Source organism: Leptodactylus fuscus, chromosome 1 (genome assembly GCF_031893055.1).
Source record: "Leptodactylus fuscus isolate aLepFus1 chromosome 1, aLepFus1.hap2, whole genome shotgun sequence".
NCBI lineage: Eukaryota > Metazoa > Chordata > Amphibia > Anura > Leptodactylidae > Leptodactylus > Leptodactylus fuscus.
Window position 1 is genome coordinate 339058557 of NC_134265.1, and position 15386 is coordinate 339073942.

The 15386-nt window shown below is 42.8% G+C and overlaps 1 protein-coding gene across 2 annotated transcripts in view; it reads left to right on the forward strand.

The window, feature by feature from the left end:
* Positions 1-5037: 5037 nt before the first annotated feature.
* Positions 5038-15386, forward strand: part of LIMCH1 (LIM and calponin homology domains 1) — a 205242-nt gene continuing 194893 nt past the window's right edge. For both annotated transcript variants that reach the window (XM_075261451.1, XM_075261452.1), the window contains exon 1: positions 5038-5366. In XM_075261451.1, the coding sequence (XP_075117552.1) occupies positions 5274-5366 (93 nt within the window). In that variant the 5' untranslated portion in view covers positions 5038-5273. The remainder of the gene's footprint in view (positions 5367-15386) is intronic.

Below are 15386 nucleotides of genomic sequence, written 5' to 3' on the forward strand. Positions count from 1 at the left end.
AAGGGGTTATCCAATATTTGATCTGCAGGGGTCTGACATCCAGGACCCCCACAGATCAGCTGTACCAAACTGGCTCTTGGTACTGTTTACATACTGCACTGCTCATTCGCCATACAACATACAAACTGTAGGGTGTAGATGCTGCAGCACTGCCTTGGTATTGATGCTTTGCATAGGTCCCGGGTGTCACAGATGTAATATTGATGGCCATCAATCTCGAGAGTGGATAAACCCTTTAGAGTCATGTGCACATGATTGTAGTTTGTTGTATGTGTGTCTGTGAAAAATGCAATGGCATTCGACCATCATTACAATAGGCAGAGCAACAAAAATGTAGGTAAGTAGCCCATATTCTGCAATGTGGTCCTACGGACTCCACATGGATCTATAAAAAGTATGGATATTTGTATGGGGTCATAGAAATGAATATTTCCTCATACCATACGTTATGGTCATACGCATGAGGATACAGATATCACTGCAGGGCTGTAGTATAAAGTTACCTTCTTTTTTTCCACCATGTCCATTTCAATTTTGCCTTTAGTTATTGTTTTTCTGTCTGTTCTGAATTTTGTCGAAGGACTATTACAAGTGGTAAATCCCTTTAATATGAGTTATACAATAGCTTAGAGGGCTGCAGACTGCATTTAGTAGAAGCAGAAGCCGAGGACTAGAGATCAGTAGAGAACAGACTGTTTTGTGCTCCCGATTCTCCATCCTGACCACATGACGGTTGTAGCTCTTTGGTATTTATGTGTTTTTCTTGCTTTTTATTCGTTGCACCCATAAAAATAAGAGCGTAATATCTCTATAAGCGGTGTGATTAATAAGCCTCACTGTACTACATTTCCTGTAGGCTTTAGACTTCTCCACTACATAAAAAATGTGGACATAAAAAAATAATCAGACATGTGGTATCTCAGGGGATTAGAACTTGGCTGCGATGCTAAATCCTCTGCATGAGGATTGCATCAACCCTAAACCTTTCACATTTCAGACACTGCGCTCCCTGTTAAATACAAGTGACCCTACATTTCAAGTCACAAGTCATTTTCATATAGATTATCAGCACGATATCTAATCTAGCTCCGCAAACACGCTGTCGGGCGGAATGCTTGACACAGTGGTGAATATAGATTATGTCCTCCTGTGGGTGAATGTATACATTCACGGTGCACAGCTGGCTTCACGCTGCGTCTGGCCTCTATACAGACAAGGCACATGCTTTTTTTCATATACGGGATATGAATGTATGCATTTTTATGCCTATGTTCAGTGGAGCACTTAGAAGAGAGGTCCAAATGGGCCCCTAATTTTGATACCATATGGTGCCACCTAGGATAGGAGAGCATAGTACTTGTTTTGCTCCTTTCCATTACCCTTGGCCCATTTGATTGGTACCGTCATTTATACAAACTTTGCTTAAATCTATATTATAGTACAGGAAAATACAAGAAACTGTGTTATATGGCTTAGCAAGGAAAAATGCTTCTTTCTCCAGGCTGTTGCAATCCTCCCTGCTAAACTGACTTTCACTCTGAAATACAGTATCTTCACTATTTGTCTCAAGACAGAGTGCATTTCACTTCTATCAGGTTCCACATGTCTACAGATGTCTATGAAGAGAGTTAGTGAAGGAGAGAGACTCCTAACTTGTTCTTGAAACTTCTAGAGGAGACTACATTAATACCTATGAAGAATGCCACAATTTTTTATTATTGTTCTGTACTTAATGATTCTTTCTTTACAATTGCAATCCAGTAACAAAAAAAGATTGCGCCCTCTATTTGAAAGTGAGTGCAATGTTATTGAATAACTTACAGCAATATTGTGAGGTTATGTGCTTCCCTCTGAAGCACTCACCTCCTCTCCAATGCACACAGTGAAACCCAGCTATGCCATAAAATTGGCCTAGGTGTTGTGCCCCTTTGGCACATAGCCCATATTTGTGCCAAACATGCACCACTTTCTTTTTGCGCCCTGCTTGCCACTTTTTAAGAAAGGATCAAGGTGAGCCTGGGGCCATTCTTGTATGAATAGGAAGTCAAACTCACAAAGTCTACTAGACTCCTATAGACCTACATTGTGATTTTGACCTTGTGTTCATATAGGAAACACCTTATATATGTGAGAAGGTCAATGCTCCAGAGGGGAGCACATAACTTCACAATAACGTTGTCAGTAAGTTATTTAATGACAGAGAGTCCCATTTTCAAACATAGGTTACGAAAACATTTTTTACTAGGGTACTTCTTTACAGTTAGTTTGCAGATATATGGATGATTTCCTCTGTACAACTGAATATTTGCATCGACCCATTTGGTGAATTGTATTCTACAGTAGCAGCAGTCACAGCTTGTGACTGAAAAGCAATGTGAAGCATTTACAACCAATTTTCTGCTTCGTCATTACAATGATCTAATTCTGTGTACTAAGAAAATATTGTAATCATTTAAGGAGTGGTAATGGAGCTCGGGCATATAAAGTGGAAATCCATGTAATGTGTCTTCCGTCATGTTTGAGAGAGGACAGACATCACTGCACAGCAGGAAGGAGTGTGGATGATATTCAGAGGGAATAGTGACTATATGAGGTTACAATGAATGCTAGGTTCTGATGAACTTCTATTAATACTTCTTCACATTGTTATACAACAACGTTTGCCCTAAATTCAGGGATACATAAAACCTTATAACTACAGGAGACACTATTCACGCACACCAACTCTAACGCCCTGCACTATGGTTTACTTATAAATGCATATACAAAGTGGTAGTGGACCACAAGGAATATGGTGGATCACAATGAATATGGTATTTCACCATAATATTCCAAAGTCTGAAAACTGGTCTAGCCGATTTAATAACATAACTCCCAACTTTCAGATTACAGAAAAAGGGTCAAAGTCTGCGCCCTGCCAATGTTATATATGATGAACTATACCTCTAAACCCATCCATGCCCACCCAACCCCTTTGTGCACCCATACAGCATAATGCTGTCATATGGTAACATGCCGCCTTGATATACAGTATAGGGTCTCCCCATTGGCCTCCACATAATATAACACCCTACCTGGCTCACCATTGTACTCAACCCTTTCTGTGTTCACAGAATTGAAATTGGGACCTATCGTTCGCCAACCAGGACAGCACCTGAAATCCAGGACTGTCCAGCTGAATCTGGATGGGAGGTATGTAACAGCATAAAATAAAAGCAGTATCTTTATAGTGTAAATTGTTCCATACTACCAACATGGCTACTGTTAGGCTGTTGCGGTCACGTGTCATGTATTTTGGTATTGCAAAACATCACAGTGAAAATCTACAACAAATCCGAGACTTGGCATGGAGCGTATTTGACAATCCACAGCATGCTTTGAATTATATGCTGAATTTTTATGCTACATGCAGATAAGGTTGTGAGAACCCTCTTTCATATACAATGTAATGTCAATTATTGCTGATTTTCAATAAGGAAAATCTGAGACATGTTAAAGGGAGTCTGTCAGCATGGCCATCAGTTATAAACCAAACACATCACTCCCACATATTCCAGTACAACCTTTTTATTGTGATCCGATTTCTCCTATGTTAAAAAATTCAGTGTTTTCAAAGTATGTGTTACCTGGGGAGTTTATTCAGATCCAGGCACTGGTCCTCCATTATTGGTGGGATTTCAGACAAGACTGGTGGGGAGGAGGCCATTGTGATGAAACAGGTGTTTTCAAGGGGTAGAGGGGATAGAGCAAACAGCAGAAGGGCAGGGGTCCTGGATGAGACCCAAGACACTTGAATCTGAGGGAACACAAAAGTAGGACTGGGGGACTCATTTACATATGTATGAGGAGCTTATAGGTACCATTGAAAGCCGAGCGTCTAGTACTATAGGGGGAATTGTTTGCACATATTACACATTCAGACCTGCCATAGATTTTCTGTATAACTTGTGCCAGAAAACTGTCCCAGCCTGCTCTGCCCATATTCACAGAAAGAGGTGAGCGAGGTGCAGAACAAGGGATCTGATGCATATTTGGCGCAAGACAGTACCGTGCACTAAAGATGGCCACATTATCACCTCTCTATGCTAGAAAACGGATGTAAACGTGTTCCTAAATTCCACCCATTTTACCCACCTCTCCTTCCCCCCTCCACCTATATACATTGGGGGTGATTTATGATAAACCTGGTGGGACTGGCAGTCCTACCCACATTCTGCCCCCTTTTTGGAAAGTGGTGATGGTGGCACAAAATAGCAAAGAGACGTTTTTATTTGCACCAAATGCCGGTTGAACACATGTGACTTTTCAAGCCTTGTTTGCCAGAAAACTGGTGTATACATGATAAACTGTGGACATGATAAATCTGCCGCATTAGATCTGCTTTAACATCCGTCGAAATTGGCAATTCGTTCAGCAGTTGCTAAAAATGCCATATCTGCTTTTCTCAGACATTTGGCACATGGTAAACATAATGGTTGTGTGAATAGGGCTTTATTTTATCCACACATTTTACCACATTACCATTTTATATAGTATTGTATAACATATGGTTTGCAAAAACCTGAGTGACTTCTTTACTAACCTTAATGTTGCCCGTATGGGTTATCACCCAGCTTTGCCAGATACAGATAAAATTTACAAGGAGACAAATACTGTTTAACCTGCACAAAATGATGTAAACCTGACCATTCCAGAAGCCAAAGCCTAGCCTATGTTAAAGTGTGTAATTTAAGACACATAAATCCAGCAGAGCCGGCATGATTTATGGCAGGATTTAGCAGCAGCAGGATTTATTTATACATAGACATAAAAGCCCATGTCTGGTTGGGTTTCTGAGCGCACAAGGCTATGGCAGACACTTGTTGCAGGCTATTCAGGTGCACTGTCTGATTCTCCCATCAGCCCCTGTGCTGACACCTGAGTCACTGCAGCCATCCAGGCACACAATGCCAGGCCTGCACCCAGGGCACCTCTCTCTGCTGTGTAGCTCTGTGCTGCTGTGTATCCACCCTCTTGTGGGCTGCAGCACTGACTGCCTGCTCTATGTGAGCATGTAATGAGGCATGTGATTGCTGCCTGTGCTCCAGGAGGAGGTGGCTTCAGGATTTGCATGGGCTGAAGGCAAAAGCTGCAACAGTCTGATTATTTTTAGCTGGTGTGTGGTACAGATCACGTTGCACAGAGCAGGGAATTGCTTGTCTCTTGCTCTGGGAGCTGGAGGAGATTGTGGATCCCTTCTCCTGTGCTAGATCAAGCCATCCTGCTGCCTGGACATGGCCAGCCCTGCACTAGATCTAGAGGACATCAGCCAGCCCCAGGAATCCCCTCCTGATGCTGCCTGCAGAGAAGCCCAGAAGTGGATTGAGGTAAATCAGGATCTTTTTAATGCATCTGGATGGAAGTTGCTCCAGAAGCTTCTACTGTTTGCAATGTGTTCCTAATACTGATCTGCATTGTGTTTGTTTTATACATTGTTACTTGTTTCCCTAAACATCCTTTTGGTGGCCATTGTACCCAGTGCCCACTATATACTCTTTGTATACTGTAGTATTGGGCTATGAAGGTGTGCTGTCAGACCAGCAGCTATTTGCAGCAGTCCATTGGTACAGGCTATTGTTGTGTATCCAGTAGCTGGGTGACAGGCACTGTTATTCCAGCTGACACAAGCTGCTGTTATTGTTACATTGTACACATGACTTCCATATAGCATATCCTTATCCTGTCCAATGCAGCTTATGAAATGCTCATAGTGCCCATGCATGACATAGTGACAGCTGCAATATCTGCAGACAGTTATATATGACATTTATTCTAAGTGTCTTATTTCCCTTGCAAATGACTGGCAATGGGGACTGCATACCTGCTGTGGCTATAGCCCTGTAGCTGACAGCTCCTGAACACAGAGCCCTATTCATCTGTGTTTAGAATGGGAGACCAGGGAAAAAGAGGGGGCACAGACGCTTCCTGGCTGGAAATACTCTGTTATTCCTCTCTGGGGTTTTTTTTTTTTCTTTCTCTCTCTACACTTTGCCTGATACTTCATCCACTTTATCAGGCATTCATGTGCCACTGACTTGTACAGCTGCAAGGGGGTAAAAATTGGGTAGGGGTGACTATGGGAAAAGAAGAGCCTATTTGGTCCATGTAACGCAAGCATTATTGTGTGATTGATTGCAACGTCTGTTGTTCGCTGGGACTCTGAAAAGACTGCAGAACTTTCCATTGCATTGCTACTGTGAGGCAGCTCAAGCTTCAGGCCCTTCGTGGGACTGAATTGTTTCTTTTGTGAGGACGCAGGCGGAATGCAGATTTTTTTTTTTTCTTCTTTCCCTCTCAGTTTGGATGTAGTCAAGTGGATTCGTAGGCATGAATGTGTGATCCAGCTTATAGTCACCAGCCTGTTTATTGTAATGTAGATTATGTTGTATACATTTATATTAAATTATATACATGTTTTATTATACTGTTATATGCAATATATCATTACCATGAGGTCAATGCAAAGGGCTAATGGTGAACAACCTATAGGTGAAGCATTTGACACATTTGTGACTAGGATATCTGGTACATACAGGTTGTCGTTCTTTACATTTTCTCTTGCCTCTTTTTCTTCCCTGTTCCTTACATTTTTTTTAATGACTATTTCCCAAGATGAGCCAGGTTTGGAAAAATCAATCAGGTGCTCTATTGGGCAAACTTTTTTTTTTTCCAAGGCTTGTCATTTCACGTCACTGATCTCAGGATATATTATGCCAATAGGAAAGGTAAGGAAGCCAAGAGGTAGAGCAGGGGTAGGGAACGTAAGGCTCTCCAGCTGTTGCAAAACTACAACTCCCAGCATGCATACTGGCTCTGCTGTTCTTGGAACTCCCATGGAAGTGAATGGAGCATGCTGGGAGTTGTAGTATCACAGCAGCTGGAGAGCCGAAGGTTCCCTAGCCCTGAGGTAGAGAATGTAAGGACACATCTGTACCAGCCACAGGTAGCTAGAAACCCAAGCTGTAAATGGTGAAGGCGCCTGACACAAGTTACACAAGTCTCTAGTAAATTCATGTTGATGTCTTATGAGGAATGAGAATACTCCTATCCAATGTCAAGTACCAAAGGTCTCCTCTGGTGGGCCCAGGCTCTAACACAATAATGGCACACAAATTTTAAGGCTACTTTGGTTTATTTCATAGGAGCTTCTATAATCACTTTATCTGGTGGGTTCTAGGACCTCAGTCCAACACTGCTTATGTCTGGGTATAGCTAATGGATTAAATATAGCAACGGTGCTGCTTGCTATGGTCTAAGTGTTAATAAGTAATGTATTAGACAGTTTGGTTGTATATTATGACTATAAACTGGAATGTGCATGACTTGAGCACTACGGTGATACAAACACTTAGCAAACCTTCCTATAACGTCTTCAGATACTTATAGTGAGCAGGCAGTGGTGACCCAGGTACAGGATCTATGGTATAGGATGTATATGCACTACGAGACTCTTTCCATGAAAGTTAGCACTGGATCATGGACAAGTCATCTTGAGTTGTGCATCAAATACTGACTTCTGTATTTGTCTTTCTGTAAAGTAGCAATAGATATGGAGACTTGGCAGAATATTTTATTGTATAGATTATAAGAATGTGTCAAGTTTATAGATCCGAAACGATTCTGGGTTCACACTGATTTTACATGTTATCCTGTTGACTTCTGGTGGATCCACTTGACCTCCTCCTTCTGAATCGTGATACATTTGTAGCCTTTAAGAAGTGGTGACATAATATGGCTATACAGGATACAATGAATAAGTATTAGAGATGAGCGAACGGTAAAATGTTCGATGTTCGTTTCGAGTATCCCCTCAATATTCGACTACTCGAATCGAATATCGAATCCTATTATACTTTATGGGGGGAAAATGCTCGTTTCAGGGGTAGGCAACGTTCGATCAAATTATACTTACCAAGTCCACGAGTGAGGGTCGGGCTGGATCCTCCGAGAAGTCTTCTCCGTGCAACATACCAGCGGCATCTTCCGGCTCTGAATTCACTCTGCCAGGCATCGGGCCTGGGCAGAGCCGACTGCACATGCCCGCACTACAAGCGGACATGTGCAGTCGGCTTTGCCCAGGCCCGATGCCTGGCAGAGTGAATTCAGAGCCGGAAGACGCCGCGGGGAAGCTGCACGGAGAAGACTTCTAAAGGTAGGAGAAGAACCAGCGTTGATTGGCCGACTGTATAGCATTCGGCCAATCAATGCTGGTTCTGCATCAAACTTTTCCATTCGAATAGCGAGTGGTACTCGATCGAGTACGAGTATTTCGAATACCGTAGTATTTGATCGAATACCTACTCGCTCATCTCTAATAAGTACATATAGATCACTAGCTTATGAAGATCTTAGGCAGTGGTAAAACTTGAAGCTTATGGGCTTGACATGTGTTTTATAGGACTTTTTGGGTTCCCTCTGTCTTCAGAGTCCAGTGCGACTGCTCTCTTCATAGTTACGCTTCTCATCTATAGTGGGACGTTCAGAAGAGTATGCATTATGTATCTTCTTGGATTATCAGAATATGTATGAAGGCCAGGTGAACCCTCAAGTTTCCTTGTTATTGAATCCCATGCAAGCAATAATTTTGGGATCAGAAAACAAAAAAATCCAGCCAAATTAATAAAAAAAACAAAATATCATGTTGGCATTCACTGTACTATGTAGTGATCCAACATACCTTGTTACGAGGCAAAAGTGGCCAAAAGTAGATGACCCTGGATAGCTGTACGAGGAGTCACAGGTGACGCAGCACAGTTTCGCTTTGCTATATTGGTTATCGTCCCAGTGGTCTCCAGAGCTGGAAATAGTGTCAGTACTGGGCTTGTTGTAAGGCATGACTTGGTCAGTGTGGTGTCAGACAGAATGTTCCAGGATTATTTTTGGTTTTCTTGCTAACCACAGTAGAGGAATGTGGTAAGAGGAACAGGAGTTATATGCTTGGCCTTTATAGATGCAGTTTGGGGATTCCTGCAAGGTTTCATGTGTATGGGAGAATATCATAGTGTTTTTCCCTAAATGCAAAGAATCCCCAGCAAATATAAATCCAAGTGTTGTACTCCTCTGCTTCTAGGAAATCCTAGTGGTTGCCATTATGACTTTCCTTGGAGAATATCCACATGCGATACATACAATGTGGATTTTTCAGTGTGGAAAATTTGCAGTAGCAGAAAAGTGAATAATATTAAAGAAACCAGGATATTGTGCTGTAAATGGGTATCATAACCTGCCCAGAGGTGCAGATTTTTACATCCCTGCAGGTCAATTTGTGCTGTAGAGCTTCATCACAGATTTCACTTTATGCAATATCGAGGGTCAAATTTTGCAATTTTGTAAATTGGCCAAATTGCTTTAGTTTTTTTCCTCCTTGGCTGAGTATATTTTCTGTTTGGGCATATTCTTAGACTGGGCGCACAGGGTGAATACGCTGCTGAATTCCTCTAATGTCATGTATTCCAGAAAGTCGAAATTGCATGTTTTTGCTGTGGGACTCTGCTTTCAACCTTTGCGCTATAAAGACTGAAAGCTGCAGGTAAAACCTGCTCCAATAATTGTCATGCTGCAGGTGTAAAGGGGTGACTGGGACTTTGCTTTTACTCACTTCCTCCTTGGTTCTTTTTCGGTTTCTTGCCTTGATCTGACTGATGGCCACAAGATCATAGCCAGTACCTGACACCTGAGTTGTTCTGTCTCCTCACTCCTTTATGTGCTCACGGTATTATGGGTGTTATAAGGGAGTCTGTCATCTACTATGTCACGCAGGTGGATAGGTTGGGGCCTCCTCAATCAAAGGCTGTTTTTTCCCCTTATGAATCAGTGACCCCATTGCCAAGATATCGCCTTACTTTGTCAATAAACAAATGAACTCTTTGGAGCAATGAAGGAGCTGCTGCTTACTAGAGATGAGCGAACAGTAAAATGTTTGAGGTTCGATATTCTTTTCGAGTAGCCCCTCAATATTTGACTACTCGAATCGAATATCGAACCCCATTATAGTCTATGGGGGGAAAATGCTCGTTTCAGGGGTAGGCAACGTTCGATCAAATTATACTTACCAAGTCCACGAGTGAGGGTCGGGCTGGATCCTCCGAGAAGTCTTCTCCGTGCAGCGTCCCCGCGGCATCTTCCGACTCTTCATTCACTCTGCCAGGCATCGGGCCTGGGCAGAGCCGACTGCGCATGCCCGCACTACAAGCGGACATGCGCGGTCGGCTCTGCCCAGGCCCGATGCCTGACAGAGTGATTGAAGAGCCGGAAGACGCCGCGGGGAAGCTGCACGGAGAAGACTTCTAAAGGTAGGAGAAGAACCAGCATTGATTGACCGACTGTATAGCATTCGGCCAATCAATGCTGGTTCTGCATCGAACTTTTCCATTCGAATAGCGAGTGGTACTCGATCGAGTATGAGTATTTCAAATACCGTAGTATTCGATCAAATACCTACTCGATCGAATACTACTCGCTCATCTCTACTGCTTATCTCTTTGGAGCAATGGTGATGATGTCATTGCTCCAAAAGCTCATTTTCATATTGACAAAAACGATGATCTCTCAGCAATTGAGGCGCCGATTCACAAGGGGAAAACACTGTTTAATTCAGGTGACTTTATCTTATATGTCCATGGGCCTGGGTTGATATTTGGTACTGATGACAGACGTCTTTTAACAACCAATTTGGAATCCATAATGGTGGCTTAAGGCTAGGTTCACACGGTGGAAAATGAGCAGAAATTTTTCATTTCTTTGGGTCTGCTGCAACAGAATGCTGATGCCCCTGTATTCTGTTGCAGCTGATTTAGCCTGGATGAATGGGCCTAATTGTGAGGGACTCCAGAGCCACAAATCCGTGGCAAGATCGGGCAAGACGCTGAATTTTTTTTATTCTTTTTTTTTTAATGTGATCTCTGCCATGTGAGGCAGATTCAGGACAGACTCTGACCTAGATCGGGGGCAGAATGCACTCCCAAATCCGTGGCAGAGTCCTCCATGTGAACCTAGCCTAACTCTTCCAAGAACTAGTTCGATCTAAGTTTCTGTTTGCATCAAAGCCTTTGGTTCATCTAGTATTTTTGTCTGATTTTACTCAACAGTAGAATATAACATTGCATTGTGAGGTCTCTTCATGTGTGTGCTACTATGTATCCTGCTAATAAGTATAGAAGTGATCTTATATGATTGACAGGGTTCTTATTTATTATATTTTTTTTCTGTTTTTTTTTTTTTTTGCAGTGAAGAGAATGAGCAGGAAATGACCGAGTGGGTTTGTGTTCTGCTCTGTGTAGTGTTCATATAGTCGAGGTTATAAACAAGGCAAAGGCCCGCTCCCCCGAGGATTCATGAGGATGGAATTCAGAAGTATCATATCTCATTTTTGTGTCCATAGAATGGGCTCATTGTTCTTGATACACAAGTGTTATTGGGCATATTGAAGCTCGACTTCTACAACTACACTGCTTATCCCAAGAACTTAAGAGGGTCCCAGTGTAAAATCTTATGTTGACAAGTGCAGAAAATGTGAAGGTGATGTGTGGACTGGTCAGGTCTATGCAGAATAGTAGTGTGGCTTTTCTCTGTTGTCAAGCACTGCATTATTAACATGGTGGCTCCTCTTACACAAGCCTGGTGTACATTTCATTTGGACTAGATCACCATTGCAAGTGCATGATAACACACAAAACTAGAATAGATTCCTATTTACACTTGGGTGTATTGTGAAATTGGTAAGCAACTAAGTTGTCAATCAGCTGGGGGTTGTGCAGCGACATGTCACAGATCTAAGGCGTACATCAGTTTCTCACTCTCTGCATCTCGGCTACTGCAGTCACTTTAAGTTGTCTTGCGATTCGCAAGTTAATGAAAACTACTGCAACGTGATGGCTGTCATAACCCAAATTGGCTGGATATTTGGATGCAGTTGTATTATAGTCTTTGCAATTTTCAGTCTTCATTATTTGCATTGCAGGCAGAACGACCCAGACCCAGGATGACCCTGCCATATTTGGCTGTGCAGACCTAACTGATAAAGGTTGTCTTTCTAGAATGGTCCCTGACCATATGGCCTAGCAAAGCTAATGGATGTCATAGAGGTTCGATCCCTGTCCAGGTCTTCTCTCTGTGAGCTAGAGTAGAGGGCCACAAAGCTTCAGCCCAGCCCACCCCAGTTTCTGCATACTAAGGGCCCCTTCACACGGAGTGCACGTGCGTTATGCGAACATGCCATTGAACTCAATGGCTAACTACATTTTACACGTGTATTTTTACATGTGTAAAATGTACAGAATACACGGAGCGTAAACTCCGTGTGAAGGGGCCCCTTGAAGGTGTGAGAAGTTACTGCTTGAGACTCTTCTAGCATTGACCACTTTAACTACTTTAAGGAGTCTGTCCAGAATGAGAAAATAAGTACTATATCTTTTCTAGAGATGGCTCTACTGTTGCCTGCGCCCTATATCTGGCATTGTACCTGAGCCCCATTAACATGAACAGGGATGAGCTGCAATATCTGACAGCTCAACGTGCAAGGGGGTCTCTGCCCAGACCTAGTAAACAATGTGTACATTTTTTCCATAAGCAGAGGAATTTTACGGAAGAAGAATTCCACAAAATATGCCGTAGATGTCTGATAGATTTGGGACCTGCGCCTGTTTTCCCAACCCCTATCTCTTCTGAGTGGTGGCATCCAAACAGAAGATGAATATAGAGGAGGCCTGGGGTAGAAGGGCCCCAGTTATGGGTCCTAAAGTTTGGAATATTGGTTTAACAGTGGTAATGCATGGAAGTTTGTATTTTATACTGTATGGAAGAAGGAAGAACAGGCTTTACAAGCTACCTGCAATACTTGTTGGAGATGTTACATACTCCTATGCCTTAGGGCACACAGTTTCTTAATCGCAACCTTTCTCACAGGTCATGATGGGAAGATTTTTTTTTTTTTAATTATTATTAACATGAGGCTAAAATGGGGCTTTCAGGGATTTAAATATTGATGTTGTATCCTTAGGACCCCCACATATCAGCCCATTGCAGTGGCGCAGCTTCTGCTTTAAGGCCACAGGTGTCTTATCACGTTACCTGTGTGTAGATCAGTCCCACTGAAGCAAATGGGTCTGAGCTGCAATACCAAGCACAGCCACTATACAATGCACAGCACTGTGCTTTCATTAATAATGTTGTGGGACTTAGGTGACTGGCGTCAAACCCCCACCAATATGATATTGGCAACCTATGCTAAGGATAGGTCGTCTATATATACTATGTACTGTACTATGTATACTATATATACTATTTACTGTATTATCACAATGCAAAGACAATTCTGGCCCCAGCAGTTAACCACTTCAGCTTTCCATCTGCAGCCCTATAGCTATTCACTACATCAATTTTTCCACAAAGATGCTATTATGATTTTACGGGCTGCATTATTTTCTGCATAACTGATCCATAATACATCTAAAATAAAAATGTATTTTCTAAAGCCAATGGATTGTCCCACGAGAAGCTGGAGCACAGAGGCTCATGCCGACTCTCCGCCATTTATCTGGGCCAAGTGGGGTTTGATCGCTAGTACGTTATATACAAGATCCCATTCTGTAGGTACAAAGCTCAGCTCCACGCCGACATACTCTTTTTATAAGATCTCTCCTGAAATCTCTATATTCAGCATGTGCAAGCAACAAAGTCAGATGTGAACATGTAGAATTGTGTTTTGCACCGTTATCAGCAATAACCATCTATAGAGCCTGTGAATAGCAGGGATACCCTTATAAACCGTCCAGAGAATTTATGCATGTTTCAGCGTCTGTAGGGTGTGTGTCAGCATTGTGCATGTGATCTCTATAAATCCATGTACTACGGAGGCACCTGAGCTGCACACGGATAATATAATGCTGGCCGACACACTGTGGATGATGAACGTACAGTACAGCAAGCAATGAAATATAATAAATATATCCTAAATATACTGGTTCCCGGTTTCTCAGCACTGGATGTCGGCCATCAGTAGGATACCAAGAGGTCATATGTTGCGGAAGAGCTGTTTTTTTTTTGTTTTTTTTTTCTTGCAGATAGTGTTTAGTGTTCAGGCACTTTATTATTCTCTTCTACAAAGCATCATATCATCTTCCTCCTTGTAAGCCTTGTTTGTACAGGATATAAACTCGCGACTCCTACAGTTTACTGTGATTGTCAGATTGTCTCTCCATCTGCTAAATTCATCTGTCAAAAGATGTCACTTCTATTTCGGAATTGCGCACACCACTTTTTTTTTTTTTTTTTTTTTGTGTGTGTGTTTAGTCCCATACACACAAGATCTACCACCTATGTTATGTGTATGTGTCCTTCCACTTTTGACAATGGACGGCATTGGTTGTTTATTTTAGCATCTGAACACTTTGACTCCGGTCTTTCTGTAGTTATCAAATATACAAGCGAATCTTTAGACTAGGTACACATCTTTGTCGCAGTCTCTGCACGGAGGACTTTTCTCTCCACCATTTTCAATATAAAAAATGCAGAAACCTGATGGACCCTCGGTGGACCCCATTATAGTCTATAGGATCCGTAGGTAACTGCTGCTTCAGCGGACTGCTTTCTGTTCTTTAAGTCCCACAGTAAACCCGAGCGACAGAGAGCCCAGCGCAAGAGTGAACCTAGCCTGAAATACAGTTTTATCATTTGAACACAGTGGAACTAAGTGTGCGTGTGTGGTATAACTAGGAATGGAGGGGCCCCGTGGCGAACTTTTGACATGGGCCCCCCCGACTGACAACAAAGACCCCGAACGACACCCCTTCCCCCTGCACACCGTATTATGCCCCATAGTGGCCCCTGCACACAGTATTATGCCCCATAGTGGCCCCTGCACACAGTATTATGCCCCATAGTGGCCCCTGCACACAGTATTATGCCCCATAGTGGCCCCTGCACACAGTATTATGCCCCATAGTGGCCCCTGCACACAGTATTATGCCCCATAGTGGCCCCTGCACACAGTATTATGCCCCATAGTGGCCCCTGCACACAGTATTATGCCCCATAGTGGCCCCTGCACACAGTATTATGCCCCATAGTGGCCCCTGCACACAGTATTGTGTCCCATTGTGGACCCCAGAGTATTTTCAGACCCTAGAGTATAATAATCTGAGACCCAAGGGGGGATACAAACATGAAAAACACTATAACTTACCTATCCCTGGCTCCGCTGCACTCCCTCCTGATGTCGGCCTTTTTCAATGACGTACAGGACGTCATATGACCTGGCCTGCATCGCGACGCAGGCCTGGTCATGTGACGTCAGGGACATCACACTAGTAGACCCTTAGCCTGCCAGGAGAGGTAAGTAAATGGGGCCT